At 44.8% G+C, this 21596-nt stretch overlaps 1 protein-coding gene across 3 annotated transcripts in view; it reads left to right on the forward strand.

The window, feature by feature from the left end:
- The window catches only part of mcph1 (microcephalin 1), a 433479-nt gene that overhangs the window by 42068 nt on the left and 369815 nt on the right, over positions 1–21596 (forward strand). For all 3 annotated transcript variants that reach the window (XM_070884907.1, XM_070884910.1, XM_070884908.1), the window contains exon 8: positions 11268–11369. In XM_070884907.1, the coding sequence (XP_070741008.1) occupies positions 11268–11369 (102 nt within the window). The remainder of the gene's footprint in view (positions 1–11267; positions 11370–21596) is intronic.

A 21596-nucleotide genomic window follows, 5' to 3' on the forward strand; every position in this document is an offset into this window, starting at 1 on the left:
TTACCCACGTCGGGTATATCGAGACAGGCATTCGTACCTGCACCTGAGTGATTCAGACTGTCAGAAGGCTGCATTTCTGCAAAGAAGTTGTCACTGTGATCTGTGAGTTTGTGAAAGCAGACCTGCAACCTAGAAGCATCATGAGGACTGCTTTGTTAGTTGAAATGAAGGTTACAGCTACACTTTCATTCCAAGCATCTGGATTCTTCCAAGCTACAACTGGGGGGGGGTGTGCGCAAGTTCTCAACATGCAACACATGTCTGCATTCGGTATGCTGCACTATATGCCCGGAGGAATGACTACATAAAGTTCCCCATGACCACCCAGGCAATGCGTGACAGGATTGTGGGCTTCTGCAGGATTGCTGACTCCCCAAAGGTACAGGGCTGCATTGATTGTACCCACATGCCTTGCGAGCACCTTTTGGAGGATTCAGAGATGTACAGGAACAGAAAAGGCTTCCACTCCATTAATGTACCGCTCATGTGTAATGACATGCATCACATCATGTCAGTCGATGCAAGATACCCTGGGAGCACCCATGATGCATTCATCCTATGCAAGAGCCTTATATCTGCCATGTTTCAGCAGCAGCCAGAAGGGCAGAGCTGGCTTCTGGGAGACAAAGGATGCGGCCTCGACACCTGGCTCGTAACGCCCCTTCCCATAACTCGGACGGAAGCTGACCGGGAATACAATATGTCGCGCATTGCGACGCACAGCATCATAGAGAGGACACAAACAGTGTTTCCAATGCCTGGACTATTCCGGAGGCTACTTGCTATACTCCTCTGAGATTGTCGGTCAGTTCACTGTTGTGTGCTGCATAACTTAGCCATCATGAGGCAGCAGCAGCTGGTAGTCAAAGACTCACCTGCGGTGAGAGTGGCTGATAATGAGGAAGATGCAGAGGACGAGCAGGAGGACGAGGAAGCCATGCAACTACCTGAACCCGGAGCACGACGGCGGAGGAGGCCGAGCCGTCGTGGCCCTTTAACGATTGCTTGAGCCTTGCGCCAGTAGCTCATCCCTGAACGCTTTGCTGCCTGAAGATTCGGTGACAACTATTCCACATTCAACATGTTTACTGTTTGGAGCTGTTCCGTAATGTTGTGTTGTGTTAATGGAACAAATGATGGAAATGATTGTTGTTTACTTCAAATGTTGTGTTAATAATTATACAAATAATGGAAATTATTCAGTTCTAATTTAAAATATATTTTATTCAAAAATGTAACAAACAGTTGCACTTAACTTTAATAAAAATATTCTTTAAAGTTTTCAGTTAAGATCACTTTAAAAACTTTCAGATCACTTACTAACTTTAAACTTGTAAATTTACATAACTTACAAAAAACCTTTAATTTGAGAACAACAGTTACAACAGTAACAACAATAATAACAACAGCAGTAAAGAAAGGTTGCACCCATCCCTTCTCCACCTTATTCTAATACCGCCCGCCGCGCTTGGTCTTGGTGACTCCACCACCCCTGCCCGCAGGCGGTGGCACAGTGTGCCTGGGTTTGGTACCAAGTTTATTCTTTCTAACATTTCGGGTTATGCGCACCTGTTTGGTGGGGGTGGGGGCAGGGGGCAATGTGGAGGGCCCGGCTTGGGCCCTTCAGAGGCTGGTCTGGGGATTGGTGTGGGAGTGGCAATTGATTCTGTTAATGGGTGTGGGGTCTGGGCGTGTTCCCTTATTGTAGCAGCTAACTCCAACATGCCCTCATTTATGCGCCCTGACAGTGCCTCAATGACCTCCAACATTCCCTCCCTCATGTTCACTGAACTGGTTTCAGCTGACTCAGATATTCCCTCACTCATGGTCCCAGGCATCGTTTCCATTTCTCTTGAGAGTGTTGTTACTTCTCCCGACGGTCTCGATACCTCATCACTCACCCCACTGATGGTATCCAGGAGTAATCGCGTAAGGTGAATTCTCTCTGCACTCATTGCCAGCGTCTTAACCACATCTGTTAGATCTTGCACCTCAGGGGAGCACGGTCATGCTCTCCTTCCCTTCCTCACCACCGGTGTGGCTTGCCGCAGCATGGGATGGTGGGGTCCTGGGTGTGCCTCGCTGCACCCTACCACTGGGACCCGCAGCCTTGGATGATGGGGCCCTGGGTGTGCCTCGCTGCACCCCACTGGAATCCCGAGCCTCGGACGGTGGGAAACCATGGAATGTCCCACCAACACTCAAACCACTAGTCAGGGAAGGGGCTCGCAACTCAATGTGCGCTACCTGCACCACGTCCAATGTGAGTACAAGAGATGGGGCTTCACCCATCCACTCACCCTCACCCTCTTGGTCTGGAAGGTGGGATTGGAAGATGTTCTCTTCAGGTTCGTCCTCGACTGAATATTCTTCTGCATCATCAGGGATGGCCTCAAGTTCTGCAAAATATAACGGAACACAGACAAATGGTTAGCAGCAGAGGAGGGGGCAGGGTGGGTGGCATGAGTCGGCTCACACAGCACAGGCTGTGTTGATTTGAAGGACCACGATGAATGATAGTACATTGTATCAACCGAAATGTAGCTGATGGAGACATCCCCATGAACTGAAGCATGGCTAGCCCGTGCAGTACTTGACTTTTAGCAAAGCCAGACTTTCTAATTTGCAGGACTTACCCTCTCCCTCGAGTGTGGGCCCAGCTTGTGCAGTGGTGGTTGCTTTTCTCCAGGCAGGACCCATCAAAGCAGCAACCATCTCTTCCAAGGGTGTCAGTGGGTGCAGATTTGCTGGGCCGCCTCCTGTTCAAGTTCTTTCCCTTTTTGTTAAGTGCCAACTTCCTCTGCAAAGATGAAAATAGAGAGGGTGTCTTTCATAGAAACATAGAAAATAGGTGCAGGAGTAGGCCCTTCAGCCTTCACCACCATTCAATATGACCATGGCTGATCATGCACTTCAGTACCCCATTCCTGCTTTCTCTCCATACCCCTTGATCCCTTTAGCTGCAAGGGCCACATCTAACTTCCTTTTAGGGAGTTAGGAAAAGGGGAGGTGCAACGAGACCTGGGTGTCATGGTACATCAGTCATTGAAAGTTGGCATGCTGGTACAGCAGGTGGTGAAGAAGGCAAATGTTATGTTGGCCTTCATAGCTAGGGGTTTTGAGTACAGGAGCAGGGAGGTCTTACTGCAGTTGTACAAGGCCTTGGTGAGGCCTCACCTGGAATATTGTGTTCAGTTTTGGTCTCCTAATCTGAGGAAGGACATTCTTGCTATTGAGGGAGTGCAGTGAAGGTTCACCAGACTGATTCCTGGAATGGCTGGACTGACATATGAGGAGAGACTGGATCGACTGGGCTTGTATTCACTGGAGTTTAGAAGGATGAGAGGGGATCTCATAGAAACATATAAAATCCTGACAGGACTGGACAGGTTAGATGCAGGAAGAATGTTCCTGATGTTGGGGAAGTCAGAACCAGGGGACACAGTCTTAGGATAAGGGGTAAGCCATTTAGGACTGAGATGAGGAGAAACCTCTTCACTCAGAGTTGTTAACCCGTGGAATTCCCGACCGTCGAGAGTTGTTGATGCCAGTTTGTTGGATATATTCAAGAGGGAGTTAGATATGGCCCTTGTGGCTAAAGGGATCAAGGAGTATGGAGAGAAAGCAGGAAAGGGATAGTGAGGTGAACGATCAGCCATGATTTATTGAATGGTGGTGCAGGCTCGAAGGCCGAATGGCCTCCTACTGCACCTATTTTCTATGTTTCTATGTTTTGAATTTATCTAACGAACTAGCCTCAACAACTTTCTGTGGTCGAGAATTCAGCCGGGTGGGACATATACAGCTGGTCACATTTACATTACAATTGCAATTGCATTGAATAAGAAAATAAGAAATAGGAGCAGGAGTAGGCCATACTGCCCCTCGAGCCTGCTCCACCATTTAATACGATCCTGGCTGATCCCATCATGGACTCGGGTCCACTTCCTTGCCCGCTCCCCATAACCTCTTCTCTTATCGGTTAAGAAACTGTCTATCTCTGTCTTAAATTTATTCAGTGATCCAACTTCCACAGCTCTCCTAAAGCAGTGAATTCCACAGATTTGCAACCCTCCTCCTCATCTCAGTTTTAAATCGGCAGTCCCTTATTCTAAGATTATGCCCTCTAGTTCTGGTCTCCCCTATCAGTAGAAGCATCCTCTCTGCATCCACTTTGTCAAGGCCCCTCATAATCTTATACGTTTCAATAAGATCACCTCTCATTCTTCTGAATTCCAATGAGTAGAGGTGTTACCTCTTCAGCCTTTCCTCATAAGTCAACTCCCCCATCACCGGAATCAACCTAGTGAACCTTCTCTGAACTGCCTCCAAAGCAAGTATATCCTTTCTTAAATATGGAAACCAAAACTGCACACAGTATTCCAGGTGTGGCCTCACCAATACCCTGTGTAACTGTAGCAAGACTTCCCTGCTTTTATACTCCATCCCCTTTGCAATAAAGGCCAAGATTCCATTGGCCTTCCTGGACCTGCATACTAACCTTTTGTGTTTCATACACCAGGACCCCCAGGTCCCGCTGTACTGCAGCACTTTGCAATTTTTCTCCAAATAAATAATAACTTGCTCTTTGATTTTTTTTCTGCCAAAGTGCATAATCTATGGACTAAATAAAAATATTACTTGCACTAACTACTTGACCAAGGTCATGCCACTTCTTTTTGCACTGGCCTCCAGATCTCGGGGTGGTCACCATTGCACAGTAATTTTGTGCAAGTTGGTTCCAGCGTTTCTTCTTTTCTTTTGGTGGAACTTTTATGTGACCTCTGCTGGTGTGCAGCTCCTGCCATCTGGCCTCAATCACAGTAACTAGTGCCTCCACTTCATCCTGCAAGAAATTCTTGATCCTTGCACCACATCTTGTATTGCAGCTCTGATTTTTCCAATGATAATTACAGTTCTCACAGCACTCAACATTCTCTCTCACACAACTGGTTCTTTAAAAATGGTCGATTGAAGACCAGGAGCTGTACTGCGCATGTGCGCCCATAGTAATAAGGTCAAAAACGTCCTTTTTTTCCCCAGCACATGCGCATAAGGTGTGGCATCGTTTTTTTGGCACAGTCAGCAGGCTCCACCCCCTCCCCGTGGTAACTGGACAGGCTGTGCGGCGCCAAATTTGAAAAAAAACAGCGGAGAAACTTGGCACAAATATTTTTGGAGTAGTTCTGGCCTAGAAAAACGGGTGTAATTCTGGCAATATGCCAAAAAACGGCTTTGGGCAAAATTGAGCCCATAATGTTGCAGCCTGATTCAGCATGCTGTAGAGTAAATCCGTTTCTTGCTCCTGGTGTCTGTACACTCCTGTCAAAACAACAACAACTTACAAAGAAGCAAAATACTGCGGATGCTGGAATCTGAAATAAAAACCGAGAATGCAGGAAATCTCAGCGGGCCAGGCAGCATCTGTGGAGAGAACAACAGTTGAAGTTTCGGGTCGACGACCCCTTCGTCAGAACAGCCGAATGTTCGAAAAGAGCACATTCTTAAGGACTGAAAGGAGGAGGGGAAGAAAGAACAGAAGGGAAGGTCTATGATAGGGTGGAAGGCAGGAGAGATTAGCGAGACAAAAGGGATGATGGGCCAAATTGAAATGGTAATGACAGAAGTTGGAAAAAGGTTAATCTGGATAGGATGTGAATGGCGTAGTAATGACCAACTGCCATTAGAGACAAAGAGAAAAAAAATAGAAGAAAGAAGGAAAAAAAAACATAATTGGCGGGGTGGTAGGGGAAGGGAAAGGGAACCAAAGATGACCCGAGGTTGTGCTCTGAAATTGTTGAACTCGATGTTGAGTCCAGAAGGCTGTAAAGTGCCTAAACGAAAAATGAGGTGCTTTAACTGGAGCTTGCGTTGAGCTTCATTGGAGGAGTCTGAGGACGGAAATATCAGAGTGGGCGTAGAGTGGAGAATTAAAGTGACAGGTGACTGGAAGCTCAGGGTCACACTTACGGACTGAGGAGGCCACATCGTGAGCAGTTAATGCAGTATACTAAATTGAAAGAACTATAAGTAAATCGCTGTTTCAGTGGAAGGAGTATTTGGGGTCATGGATCGTGGGAAGGGAGGAGGTAAAAGGGCAGGTGTTGCATCTCTTGTGCTTGCACGGGAAGGTGCTATGGGAAGTGGAAGGGGTGCTGGGGGTGACTGCGGAATGGACCAGGATGTCCCTTCGGAATGCTGAGAGGGGAGGGGAGGGCAAGATGTGATTGGGGGTGGGATCATGCTGGAGATGGCAGAAATGGAGGAGGATAATCCATTGAAAGTGGGTCGGGTGAAAAATGAGGTTCAGGGGAACTCTGTCGTGGTTCTGAGAGGGAGGGGAAGGGGTGAGAGTCGAAGTGTGGGAAATGGAGCGGACATGGTCGAGGGCCATGTTAACCATGGCGGAGGGGAATCCTTGGTTGAGGAAAAAGGAAGACATGTCGGAGGTACCAGTGTGAAGGGTGGCGTCGTCGGAGCAGCTGCACGGAGACGGAGAAACTGGGAAAATGGAATGGAGTCCGTGCAGGATGCGGGGTGGGAGGAAGTGTAGTCCAGGTAGCTGTGGGAGTCAATGGGCTTATAGTGGATACTGGTTGAAAGCATATCCCCAGAGATGGAGACAGAGAAGTCAAGGAAGGGAAGGGTCAGAGATGTACCATGTGAAGGTGAGCGAAGGGTGGAAATTAGATGCAAAGTGAATGAAATTTTCAAGTTCAGGGCGAGAGCAGGAAACGGCACCAATACAGTCATCAATGTACCGGAAAAAGAGGTGAGGGAGAGGACCCGAGTAGGACTTGAACAAAGAATGTTCCACATATCCCACGAAAAGGCAGGCATAGCTGGCACCCATGTGGGTTCCCATAGCAACACCTTTAATTTGGAGAAAGTGAGTGGCGTTAAAGGAGAAGTTGTTCAATGTGAGAACAAGTTCAGCCAGGCGGAGGAGGGGTGTTGGTGAATGGGGACTGGTTGGGTCTCTGCTCGAGGAAGAAGCAAAGCGCCCTCAGGCCATCCTGGTGGGAGATTGAAGCGTAGAGTGATTGAATGTCCATGGTGAAAAGGAGACGGTTGGGGCCAGGAAACTAGAAACTGTTAAAATGACGGAGGGCGTCAGAGGAGTTGTGGGAAGAGAGTGGACAAGGTGAGAAAAAATAGAGTAGAGATGCGAAGAAATAAATTCTGTGGGACAAGAACAGGCTGAAACGATGGGTCTACCACGGCAGTCCTGTTTGTGGATCTTGGAAAGGAGATAAAAGCGGACTGTGATGGGTTGGAGAACTATGAGGTTGGTGGCTGTGGAGGGAAGATCTCCAGAGGAGATGAGGTCAGTGACGGTCTGGGCAATGATGGTTTGATGTTCAATGGTGGGTCATGGTCCAGGGGGAAGTAGGAGGAGGTGTCAGAGTTAGCGATCAGCCTCTGCAAGGTAGAGGTCGGTTCATCAAACAACAACAGCACCACCCTTGTCAGCAGGTTTAATGACAAGGTTGGGGTTGGATCTGAGTGAGCGGAGTGCTGTAAGTTCAGAGGGAGGTAGGTTGGAATGAGTGAGGGGAGCAGAGAAATTGAGACTGCTGATGTCCCATCTGCAGTTTGCAATGAAAAGATCTAGAGAGGGTAAGAGGCCAGAGGGAGGGTCAAGTAGAGCAAAAATTCTGAAAGCATGAGAAAGAGTCAGTTGTGTGGGGTGGGAAGGAGACTCCTGGCCGAAGAAGTGGGCACGGAGGCGAAGGCGGCGGAAAAAGAGCTTTGCATCGTGCCAAGCTCGAAATTCATTGAGATGGGGGCGTGAAGGGATGAAGCTCAGACCTTTGCTGAGGACTGATCGTTCGAGGTCAGAAAGAGAAAGGTCAGAAGGGATAGGGAAAACACGGCAGGGGGTGAGATTGGAAGAAGGGATGGGATCAGAGGGAAATGTAGCGAAAGAAGGTTCCGGAGGGGCGTTGGTGTCCAAGAGTTTTTAAAGTTTACGATCCTTGACACCTGTCAGGAAGGGAAAAAAAAGTTTTTGGTTAAAGTGCCGGATGAGGTGCTTTATACAACAACAACAACTTGCTGTTGGATAGCTCCTTTTAATGTAGGAAAATGTCAGAAGGCGCTTAAACAAAGCTGTTCAAACTAGTGGACTTGACCTACATTATGCCAGAGTCCACCCTCCACAATCCCAGAGCTGGAATGTTAGTCCTGTGATTGACTGGGCGATACCACTAATGTTTGGGTGTAAACGCGACCTCATTGTTTATGCAAGGAACACAAACTGCACTTACTCAAGAGTCCAAAAAAAAAGCGCAGGGTTTAAACAACAAAAGTTCACAAATTTGAATGTGCCAACTGTGGAGCAATTCTAGTCATTGTCAGCACTTGGCTCTCGCCCTGTTGCACAGAAGAGTTATAATACCAAATTGGCCCTCACTTAATCCAGGTTGCTGGGAGTGTGTGGTAGGTTATGGAAAATCTATTGGCTTGTTGGTACTCCAGTGCAGTTTCTCATAATTTTTCAGTGCTCTTAGTAACTCGAGTCAAGTTAATGTTTTGTGTACGTTAAATAATATGCTGCAATTTGTTTGTTTTTTCAAACATAAAGAGCAGTTGGAGAAAGGATCAATAGTTGGATACAGGTAGTGGTTGGACTCGGGTGACAAATTTGTAGATTTCGACAGACCATGTACATTTTTCTCCTTTGCATCTCTTTTATGATACGGATGATGTTTCCCTCGAGAAAATTGACCTTTATAGCTCATGTTTCTTCAAGTCTGTGATCTTGGTGAAGAATAATAAGACTTCTGGGTCCTGATGGAGTCTTTCCCATTATAGAAATCAAGAAATTGCATTTATATAGCATCTTTCGTGACCACCGGATGTCCCAAAGTGCTTTACAGCCAATAAAGTACTTTTTGAAGTTTAGTCACTGTTGTATTTTAGCCAATTTGTGCACAGCAAGCTCCGACAAACAGCAATGTGATAATGATCAGATAATCTGTTTTGGTGATGCTGATTGAGGGATAAATATTGGCCAGGGCACAGGGGATAACTCCTCTGCTCTTCTTTGAAATAGTGTCATGGGAACTTTAATGTCCACCTGATATAGCAGATGCGGCCTTGGTTTAACATCTCATGTGAAAGGTGGCACCTCCAACAGTGCAGCACTCCCTCCGTACTCCACTGGAGTGTCAGCCTAGAATTTTATGCTCAAGTCTCTGGGGTGGTACTTGAACCTACAACCTTGTGACTCGGAGGCGAGAGTCATATGAACTGAGCCATAGTTGTGTGCCTCTCAATTTATCCCTCTGCTACAGTCTCTCTTTACTCTCTCCACACTTCCTTCTCCTTCGATATTTACTCAGTGTTCTTAAGAAAGGTGAACGCTCCTTGATTCTTTTGAATACTGCCATATTGTCCTTAATTAAGTTTCTAAAGTTATGAAAGCTGCTGGTAGAATCACTCATCATCTTGAAAGTGTTGCTGAATTCATGATCACAAGAAAGCTATGAGTGTGAGAGGGTATTGGCCCAGCTAAGCTCCTCATCGAGAACAATATCCCACCACAGCAATTAGCTGTTTCATATGCCGGTATGGTTTGTGGCATAGTAATTTCATGGGTGGTCTTGATGCCTATGTGATGCATATCTGGAACTCTGCTCTTCACCACTTTGATTATTCACTTATCATTCTTTTGAACTTCCAAGCATTTGGAGCTGGCACCGTACACTCTTAAAGAAGTTGCTATCATGTGGTTTCCCACCAAAATATGTTTATGGCTGTGGAGATTGCTCTTGAATCACTCAGTCTGTGCTGTCGTTAATAGTTCAACCTCTGACTTGGATTTCATTAATTCACGATCCCCCAGGACTTTGTCCCTAAGGTCTCTCTAATTGCTCCTGTCTTCCATCCTATCATAGACCTTCCCTTTTGTTCTTTCCTCCCCTCCCCCTTTCAGTGCTCCTTAAGAATTTGTTCATTTCGAACATATGCCAGTTCTGACGAAGGGCCATCGACCTGAAATGTTAACTCTATTTCTCTCCACAGATGCTGCCTGACTCGCTGAGATTTCCAGCATTTTCTGTTTTTATCTCCATTGCTAATGCTGTTTCTAAGAACCTTGATATACTTTTTGGTTCTAAGCGCTTATTCTTCCCTATAATAATTCTTAACTCTAGATTGTGAAGTATGATGATTCTTGACTCTCAATCCAAGACTTGAACAGTGCTTCCATATATGGGGATCCTATCTAATCCCCTTCTTGCACTTCTGGTCAGAATGCAAAATAAAAGCTTATTTCTGATAGACAATTCCAGTCACATGACTAGTTTCCAATCTCCATCAATGCATCTCTTTATTTTATCCATGCTACTATTGTGGGTGCTGCTGAACCTTTTCCCTTTTGTAAAGAAAGACAGACTTGGATTTATATAGCGCCTTTCATGACCACTGGACGTCTCAAAGTGCTTTACAGCCAATGAGGTACTTTTTTGGAGTGTATTCACTGTTGTAATGTAGGATATGCAGCAGTCAATTTCCGCACAAGCAAGCTCCCACAAACAGCAATGTGATAACTAGATAATCTGGCTTTTTTTTGTTACGTTGATTAAGGGCACTGGGGATAACTCCCCTGCTCTTCTTCAAAATAGTGCCATGGGATCTTTTACGCCCAGCTGAGAAAGCAGATGGGACTTTGGTTTTATGTCTCATCTGAAAGACGGCACTTCTGACAGTGCAGTGCTCCCTCAACACTGCACTGCAGTGTTAGCCTAGATTTACCTCCCAAGCTGAAAATATGATGCGCTTTAAATGCTTCCTCCCTTTATTCTCACTGTACCAAAATCAAGATTGCTTGAGCAATCTCTTACTTCATAAAGGGTAGTGGAAATCTTCCAAAAAGCTATTGAGGATAGGTCAATTGAAAATTTAACAACTGAGATTGAGTAATTTTTGTTAAGCAAGGTATTGAGGGTTACGGAACAAAGCTGGCTAAATGGAGTTAAGATACAGATCAGTCACAATCTAATTGAATGGCAGGAAAGTTTTGAGGGGCGAAATAGCCTACTCTTTTTCCTATCTTCAGCTCATCCTTTCCTCAGGCCAGAATATTGTGGAACTCTTACCTTCCTTCATTGCCAATGATTTTACTGGATTGTTCATAGTGTATTCAGTTTGTATAGCCTTTTGTGTGTTGGTTTAACTTAAATTTGGGGTCTCTTAAACTGTTCTGCAGTGCACACAACTATCGGGTTAATTGCTTGTGCATGTTTCTTCTCTTCTCTTAGCTTCCCAAAATTCTCAATCGACAATGCCAAGTTCTGCTGCCTCTCTTTGCCAACCATCTCTTGGAGAATCTCCATCAGTAACACAAAAAACATTGTTTGCAGGCAAGTGAATTCAAAGATATATCTTTTGAGCTATTTGAATTTTAATGATCTTTAATTAAAAACGCCAATGCTCAAGTTCTTTGTGATGGGAAATGTATCTTTAAGTAGAACTGGTATTATAGAAGGTTGAAGTTTTATTGAAGCCTGCAAACAAGATCAATGCAGTTCATAGAATCACACAGCACAGAAGGAGACCATTTGGTCCAGTGCGCCTCTGCCAGCTTTTTGAAAGAGCTATCCAATTAGTCGTACTCCCCTGCCCCGGCTGCAGTGCGGGCAGGTACAGCAGGAGTGAGGAGGTGGGGCGAAGGAGCGACAAGAGTTCGTAGAGGGATGTGATCAGGGCCCAGGAGAGGTGATGGTTCTGGGCCCAGAAGAGGCAAGGGCTCAGGGGCAGCATGGGCCAGTCCACACTGCGATATGTGTGCGCACTCAGTCCGTGCGCAGAGCTGGTCTCCAGTTGTCCTGGTTAATCCTTGCCACTGGAGCAAGACCTAGCTCTGCAATGGCCACCACTCGTTTTTTTTTAAATCCACACACAGCCATCTTCCACCCTTCAAGATGTAGTTCGGGATCAAGAATATTAGGTCCTTCATTGAAACACCTGTGAACTCGTCCCTTTTTGGCGTGGAAGCAAGTCATCCTCGTTTCGAGGGACTCCCTATGATGATGATGACGACCCTGCCTTTTCCCCAGAGCCCTGTATATTTTCTCTGCAAGTATTTATCCAATTATCTTTTTAAAGTTACAATTGAATTCGCTTTCACCATCCTCTCAGCATTCCAGATCACAACTCGCTGTGTTTTAAAAAAAAAAAAATTTAAATCCTCATGTCGCTTCTAGTTCTTTTGCTTCGCACCTTAAATCTGTGTTCTTTGGTTACTGGCCCTTCTGCTTCTGGAAACAGTTTCTCCTTATTTACTCTATCAAAATCCTTCAAGATTTTGAACACCTCTATCAAATTCTCTGCTGTGGAAAACAATCCCAGATTGTCCAGTCTCTCCATAAGAACTAAAGTCCATTATCACTGGTGCTATTCTAGTCAATCTCTTCTGCATTCTCTAAGGTCTTGACATCCTTCCTAAAATATGGTGACTCATTCATTCCCCTTCCTCCATAGGAACATCTCCTTTTTGGTCCATAATCAGCCCAACTCTTCCTTTGACTACCCTTTTACTATTTCATAGAATAATAGAATGGTTACAGCACAGAAGCAGGCCATTCAACCCGTCAAGCCTGTGCTAAATTTCTGCAAGAGCACTTCAGCTAGTCCCACTCCCCCACCCTTTCCCTGTAGCCCTGCAGATATTTTTCCTTCAGGCACTTATTCAATACCCTTTTGAAAGCCACGATTGAATCAACCTCCACCTTCCAGATCCTAACCACTCACTGCTTAAAAAGTTTCTCATGTCGCCTTTGGTTCTTCTGCCAATCACCTTAATTCTATGTCCTTTGGTTCTCGACCCTTCTGCCAATGGGAACAATTTCTGTCTATCTACTCTGTCTAGACTCCTCATGAATTTGAACACTTCTCTCAAATCTCCTCTCAACATTTTCTGCTCCAAGGAGAACAACCCCAACTTCTCCAGTCTATCCATGTCCCTCATCCCTGGAACCATTCTTGTAAATCTTTTCTGCATCCTCTCTCTAAGGCCTTCACATCCTTCCGAAAGTGCGGTGCGTAGAACTCCGGTTGAAGCCAAACTAGTGATTTATAAAGGTTCATCATGACTGTTTTTGTACTTTATGTCTCTATTTATGAAGCCCAGGATCCCGTATGTTTTTTAACTGCTTTGTCAACTTGCCCTGCCACCTTCAATGATTTGTGCACATATACCCCCAGGTCTCTTTTTCATGCACCCCTTTAGAATTGTACCATTTAGTTTATATTACCTCTCTTCATTCTTCCTACTAAAATGTATCACTTGGCACTTTTTTGCGTTAAATTTCATCTGCCACGTGTCCATTTCACCAGCCTGTTACTGTTCACTATACTTCCAAGTTTTGTATCTTCCACAAATTTTTGAAATTGTGCCCTGTACGCCCAAGTCTTAAATTATCAATATATATCAAGAAAAGAAATGTTCCTAGTACCAACCCCTGGGGAACACCACTGTATACCTTCCTTCAGTCCGGAAAACAACCATTCACCACTACTCTCTGCTTCCTCTCACTTAGTCAATTTCATATCCATGCTGCCACTCTCCCTTTTATTCCATAGGCTTCAACTTTGCTGGCGAGCCTATTATGTGACACTTTATCAAACATCTTTTGGAAGTCCATATATGCCACATCAACCACATTGCCCTCTTCAACTCTCTCTGTTACCTCATCAAAAAACTCAATCAAGTTAGTTAAACATGATTTGCCTTTAACATATCTGTGCTGGCTTTCCTTAATTAATCCATATTTGTCCAAGTGACAATTTTGTCACTGATTATTGTTTCTAAAATATTCCCCACTACTGAGATTAAACTGACTGGCCTGTAGTTACTGGGTTTATCCTTACAGTCTTTTTTGATTTGCATGTTTATAAAAGATTTCTGGGTTCTCTTTTATGTTGGCCGCTAATCTAATCTCTCTCTCTCTCTCTCTCCCACTTTTTTTTTTAGATTTCCTCTGTAATTTCTATAATCAGCTTAGTTCTCTACCAAAGTATCAACCTTACAGTTGTCATAAGCTCCTACTTTCTGTTTCAGTTTAATCTCCATACTTTTGGTCATTCAGGGTACACTAGCTTTGGATGCACTTCCTTTCCCCCGTGCAGGAATGTGTCTACTCTGTACTGGAACTATCTCCTCTTTGAAGGCTTCCATTGTTTAATTACTGTTTTGCCTCCCAATTTTTGATTCCAATCCACCTGGGCCAGATCCCTTTTTAATTCACTGAAATTAGCCATCCTCCAGTTAAGTATTTTTACGCTTGGCTGTTTCTTGTCCTTTTCCATAACTATTATAAACCTGATGATATGATCACTGTTCCCCAAATGCACCCCCACTGAAAGATGCTCTACTTATCCCACTTCATTTCCCAGCAGTAGATCCAGCATTGCTTCCTTCCGCATTGGGTTGGAAACACGCTGATCGAGAAAGTTCCTCCCCCTCTTTGTCCTTGATATTGTTATTATCCCAGTCTATATTAGTATAATTGAAATCCCCCATTATAACTACTCTAGTTCTTGTATCTTTCTGTAATTGTCCTTATAATTTGATCCTTGATCTCCTTTCCACTATTTCATGGCCTGTCGTATTCACCCAGTGATGTCCTTTACGCTCTTGTTGATGAGGCAGCACACCATGTTGGTGGTTGCCGAAAGGCCTGAATGTCCTCCTGACGATTGAATTCCCTATAACCATTTAATTTTGATGTTGACGCTCAGCTCTCGCACCATTTTTGTGGCAAAAGCTATTAAGTTTTGAGCTTACAAATTGCTCTGGGATATTTACTTCAATTAAGTAAATTAATAACAAAATAATTGGATTTATTATTTCCTTCAGTTCAAATTAATATAGACCTCCAGAGAGCTTCTTCAGTGCACTTGTAACAGAGAGTGACCCAAATATGAATTTCCTCAGTTTGTGTGACACATTGTTTGCACGATGTTAATTTGTTTGACAATTGACCTAATTATTGAGACATTTTCCAGGGCTATGGAAAAAGCCCAGAATGCACCTGTGGGAAAGATTTGCTATAAAGACATTATGTACCATTTTATTTTGCCTCCTTCATTGTTTCCTGAATTATTTTTGTGCCACCCATTTGTCCTGCCTTCGAGATGCAAGCAGAGAAGTTTGAGTGGATGGGGCAGGGCAGAAATGGAATAAGCAACGGTTTAGACTTGAGACACAAAAGAAGTCTGAAAGGAAGGCATCAAGTTAGAGGGAAAGAGAAAAATGATCCAAGAAAGGTCATTCTGGTTGAGAGAGAGAGAAAAATAAGCAGCTTTAATCTAAGAAAAGACATGAAAGAAAAGGCATAAAATAAAAATAAAATACAGGTTGAGCGTCTGGAATTCAGAATGTTACGGGTTTTGGAATGTTCCGGAATCCGGACACCGAGCCTATCCGTGGCGGGGTCGTCCGGAATCCGGAAAATGTTCCGAAATCTGGACCCGCTGCCGCCGGACGACCTCCCGCTCATCCGCCGGACCGTCCGTCTGCCCCCCCACCCCCCACCCCTTACCTCAGCCCAAGCATTCGGGATGTCGGAAAGACACTCCAAAATCTGGAAATATCCGAAATCCGGAACGGCCTCCGTCTCGATGTTTCCAGATTTCGGACACTCTTCCTGTAATTAAAGTAAGAAATAACATTATATATTTGGTGCTTGAGAAAATAATTTTGTGCAATAATATGGTATTTAAAAAAAAATCTATGGAACAATCAAAGATTGCTGTGCACAAATTGGTTACAGTTACAATAATTACTGCACTTCAAAAAAAAATACTTCATTGGATGCAAGCCCTTTGGGACATTCTGAGGTTGGGAAAGTTATGAGCAAGTTATTACTTAAATGGAGAAAGATTGCAAAGTACAGCGGGACCTTGGGGTACTTGTGCATGAAACACAAAAGGACAGTATGCAGGTACAGCAAGTGATCAGGAAGGCCAGTGGGATGGAGTATAAAAACAGGGAAGTCTTGCTACAGCTATACAGGGTATTGGTGAGGCCACACCTGGAATACTGCGTGCAGTTTTGGTTTCTATATTTACGAAAGGATATACTTGCTTTGGAGGCAGTTTAGAGAAGGTGCACTAGGTTGATTCTGGAGATGATGGGGTTGACTTATGGGCCTCTACTCATTGGAATTCAGAAGAATGAGAGGTGATCTTATCGAAACGTTAAGATTATGAGGGGGGCTGACAAAGTGGATGCAGAGACGATGTTTCCACTGGTGGGGGAGACAAGAACTAGAGGGCATAATCTTAGAATAAGGAGCTGCCATTTAAAACTGAGATGAGGAGAAATTTCTTCTCTGAGGGTTGTAAATCTGGAATTCGTTGCCTCAGAGAGCTGTGGAAGCTGGGACATTGAATAAATTTAAGACAGAAATAGACAGTTTCTTAAACAATAAGGAGATGAGGGGTTTTGGGGAGCGGGCGGGGAAGTGGAGCTGAGTCCATGATCAGATCAGCTATGATCTTGAATGGTGGAGCAGGCTCGAGGGGCCATATGGCCTGCTCCTGCTCCTATTTCTTATGTTCTTATACAATGGTGTTGCAAAATTTATTGAAGCAGACGATAGTTGGAAACTTGATTGATTTTCAGTTATGAATAATCTGAGCTCTACTTGCACAGTCATGTCCTGCAATAATCTTACATTTGACTATTTTGTTTGATCTATTAGCAGAACATTCCTAACACCTAAGTGCACTGAAGCCAAAACATGTCACAACTTTAACGGAATGAGGGATTTCTAGCAGCTTTAACATGCTTTGCTATATTTATTGTGTTCTGCTAAATGCCTGAACATTGCAGGAGCTGAATTCGATAATCCCTGAAAACAGATGTGATTAACCTTTGCTTCTGATGCAGACAGCACGTAAACTTCGTGTTGCTTGCTAATTTCAATGATTGGCGCGTGCAGCCACTCAACAGCATGTTTAGCCTCAGCAAAGGACCCATGTTTGTGTGAAGCTCGCACCACTTAAAGTTAACCTGCACTACTTAAAGCCACCCTGCACCACTTTCAGGGGAGGTGCATTCCGGCTGGAACAGGTGCTGGAACTCTTGTGGAGGAGACTCTGAGCAGGAAGAAAACTGAATTATGGTGCAACAGGGGAGAGAGCGTGCTCCAAGGTTCTCAAACGTTGCACTTGGAGGCCTTGGTGGAGGAGATGGACTTGAGGAGAGAGGTCCTCTATCTATGTAAAGGTAGTGGGAGCAAATAGCCATGGCGGTAAATGCCAGGAGTCAAGCCCCGAGGACCTGAAAGCAGTGCCGCAAGAAGTTCAATGACCTCACACGGGTGGTCAGGGTCACTGAATTCATCTTCAAATGCATGACTAGCCTCAAGCACTGCTCAATGCACTACACTGTGATCACTCACCTACCAACAATCTCGATCAATCACAACTCATACCTCACATTCATAGCTTCACCTCATCCTCACTCATTTACCACTGCTGGTCACATTCATAGCTTCACCTCACCCTCACACCCACATCTCATAGCTTGCACACCACCAGCTAGTCAACCATGATCAGCCAAACAGATTGCACCACACTCACTGAAACACTTGCCTTTCTCTTGCAGGACAAGTTGGCGCATAGCCGGAGGCAGCAGGATATAACCAGAGGGGGACATGACCTTACCCCGATGAATGAGATGGTGGCTGCTATCATTGGACGGCCATCGCTGAGCCCATGGCCAGTGGCGGGGCTGAAACCATCAAAGATGATGGTATTCTCGTACTTAATCCTCCTTCTGATCTCCCACTTACCCCTCATCCCACAATATCTTTAGATTTAAAAGCTGCAGATAGTGTAAACATTCACCTGTTACTTTCCCTGCTCTCCGCATTGAATCCCACTCTTGTGCCTTTCTCCATTTAGATACCCGAGAACTGCAACCTAGCCAGGCAGTGGTGGAAGAGGAACAGGCAGAAGAGTAGGAAGGCAGTGATGATGAAGAGACAGCACCGTCACTTGATTTCACACTGGAGGTCACCAGCTCAGATACTCAGACTCCATGTAATTTAGAGGATACCTTAGACGTGGGATCTACACATAGTGAGATACCTGGCACAAGTGGATTGCAGCCAAGGCTGGGGGCAAGGGTTGCACAGGTGCCAAGGGTAGCGCAGGTGCCAGCTCCCCGGAGGGCAGGGTTGCACACGAGTTCTGCTGCAGAGGACTCCGATGAGCACTGATGGTGCAGGCTACAGAAGAAGGCTGATGGTTAGGCACAATGAAATGCTTGGTGCATTGATGGGCCTGCTAGAAAGCCAGTTGCAAAGTCAAGGAGCATGGAGGAGTCCAGGATCAACTTGACACAGGACTTGGCACAGGGCTTGAAGCCCATCATTTCCAGCGTGAAAGTGGTGGCTAACTCAGTTTGCAAACTCGTGGACCCAACCATGATGCAGTATCTAATGGCTGATGTCTGCGTTTCCATTGCGGCATAAGCTGAAGCCAGCCAACACCTGGGTGCTGCAGTGAAAACTCAGCTTGCTGTCATGCAGGCTCAGCTTGCTGCAATGCAGGCTTAGACTGTTGCCATCATGGCTGCGGCTATCAGCATTGAAAGGGGCTTGCAGGGTGTCACAGCATTCCAGCAATTGGTCCTCCAGCAGATTACTAGGATTGCTGAGGTACTGCCCTGGGGGTGTGGCAGTGGCTACATGGAGCATGAACCTGCTGTCCTCTCTCAGGATGATGGGATTCGTACACTCACCACTGCCACTCTGCCAGTGTCCTTTCTGTTGCCTGTCAGCCAGCCAGCCCAAACTGTTGCCACCCTTGCTGAGATGATACAGACTAAAACCGGGCCTTCTAGGCCCAGAGCTCGCTGCGCCCGCACTAACACCTACCCAAGATGGCGTCCGACGTGACCCGTGCCAGGTGTGTGCGCGGACTGCGGACACCATTTTGGAACCAAAGCGGCACTCATAGCTCTCAAACAACGTGGTCGGTACGTAAGGTCCTGGACGCCCTACGAAAGGAGAGGGTGGTTCCCCGAACAGACTGTCGATCTCGTTTGGCAGAACGTCTCATCGCCAGAGCTTTCACACAAGCACCAAGATGTAGCTTGGTTGACGGTGAGGAGGGCCCTACCCGTCAGTTCCTTCATGCACAGCCGGGGTTTCAGAGACACGGCACTCTGTCCCCGAGTTGGCTGTGGTGCGGACGAGACTGTCATCCATCTCCTTCGAGATTGCCCTTTTGCAAGGCAGGTCTAGAAGGAGATACAGTGGTTGCTGTTGAGGTTCATCCCAAGCAGCTCCGTTACACAGGACTCTGTGCTCTACGGGCTGTTCCCAGGGACACGCACCGAGACAGACATCATCTGCTGCTGGAGGGCCATCAACTCGGTGAAAGACGCACTTTGGTTTTGCCGAAACTTGCTGGTCTTCCAGAGCAAGGAGATGTCCATGTCTGCGTGTTGTAGACTGGCGCAATCCAAGATCCAGGATTACGTGTTGAGGGACGCACTTAAAATTGGTGCAGTCGCCGCAAAGGCACGGTGGGGAAGAGTCACAGTTGAAAGCCCTTCTGCCACGGTAAACCCAGGGGCTGGAATCAGTATAAAACTCCCCTCGGGCTATACTTGTAAACTTTTTGTATACATAGAGCACCATGATTTGAAAACACCTATGTTGTGCCATGTATAATGCAAGTTCTGTTTAGTAATGTATGTTGCAAATAAATGTAACTGTACCCTCACCCATTCTGTGTACCGTTTAGTGCCACATGTAACGTAATATTACAATGTATCCTGGATTGTACTGAATTGTATCTTGAAATGTAAAGCAAGCAAATGTATTGAACGGAACTGCCGTCAGCATCCAAATGTATTGTATGGAATTGCTGATCGTATCCAAATGTACTGAACTGCTTTCCAATGTATTGTGCAAATTTTTATATGAATAAAGTATATTTTGAAATTAAAACGTGTGCTATGGAGCCGAATTTTGTGGCTTACTTGTATAAAAACAATGCAAGAAACATTCTAAAGCATGGTGCAAGGATAAAGCCATTCAACCCATATAATATGCTGCTTACACTGACCATGTGCAACCAATTCTCTCATGGAATCTTCCCCACTTTTTTAATCTTCTGAAGGAAGATTCACACACATTCTCCCCAAAAGTTAATCAAGCGATCTATGGAATGCCATTATTCATGCCTAACTGGTTGTCTTTCAAATACGACAATTCCTTACTGACCAGATGTTCACAGTAAAAGAACTGTGTCCCATGAAGTATTTGAAAATCTCAGTCTGTGCTTAATCTTTTAATATCCAAACCCAGTTCCTGCTCATTTTCTGAGGAAACTTTTCAACACTATATCAACTGCTTTTGAAGAGATCCCGTTGCACATTTTCTCCACTTTTTATGGGGAAATTCCTCTCATCTCGAGCCTCGCTTGAGTCTTGTTAATTTTGAACTTGCATCCTTTAGTTCTGTGCTGATGGTTTAGGTCAGATAGCCTGATTAGATCTATATCATCTGTGCCTCTTAGCATTTTGCAGATTATGTTTCCATTCAATTTTATTTTCTCCAACTAAAACAACTTTAGTCTGCAAATCTGTTTTTGTAACTTAGAGCCCAAATTCCAAACTCACCTTGTTCTCTGTTCCTTTCAATATTCTTAAAAACTTTTTGGCAGAAGTCTGGCACACACAGCAGTTTGTGAAAAAAATCTATGTAGTTTGATAGTTTTTACTGCTGCATAATGCAGCATTTAACTATTTTTTTTTTCTTTTTCCATATCTGCTGTATAACATTGGATTGTCCTCTCGCCCTCCCCAAACTCCCTACACAAAAAAAAATATTTAAAGTACCTCCTTTTTATCTATTTTTATCCTATCCACCAATATCAAGACTGCCTCCTCCTTTACTGGCACATTGGCAGCATCCTCTTCTCTAGTGTAGATGGATGCTAAGTACTCGTTTAGTACCTCAGCCATGCCCTCTGTCTCTCAGAAGAGTTGCTTTTTCACACACAACCTACCACCTCATGGCAGCAGAGAATTGTGTCTTATTTTTTTAAAGTCTAGACCAGCTAGCTTCAGAAGCTTAGCGAGAGAAGATGAGTCAATCTTCCATAGTTGGAAAATTTCATCTTTATTGCTTTGCATAATTGAGGAGCATAGAGAAATTGCTTACACTCAGTTGTTCATTCATGTATATTGTGTAAACTAAGACTGCAGTTACTTTTAAGTGTGCTGGTGTCATTAGCATGCATTTCACTTTGCCTTCTGTAAAGAAATGAGAACTTGAGTGGACATAGCATGTGCGATATTCAGTAGCCAGTATATGAAATGAGGGATCTCTGTTATGTCCAGCCCCCCCTGTAAGGTCTTAGCTGCCTCCTCCGAGTGCACAATCCTTGTTTCCCCACCTCTGCCCAAGCTTGGTGTCATCTGTTAATTTAACTACTGTACTTTGCATTTAGACTGATTCTAGGTAATTTATATATATCGGACCAATATCACCTGGGGTGCATTTATTGTACATTGTAATAATTCTTTTCCTGCTTTTTCTTGTGTTGTCTTTATATAGTAA

Source organism: Pristiophorus japonicus, chromosome 7 (genome assembly GCF_044704955.1).
Source record: "Pristiophorus japonicus isolate sPriJap1 chromosome 7, sPriJap1.hap1, whole genome shotgun sequence".
In the NCBI taxonomy this organism is placed as follows: Eukaryota; Metazoa; Chordata; class Chondrichthyes; family Pristiophoridae; genus Pristiophorus; species Pristiophorus japonicus.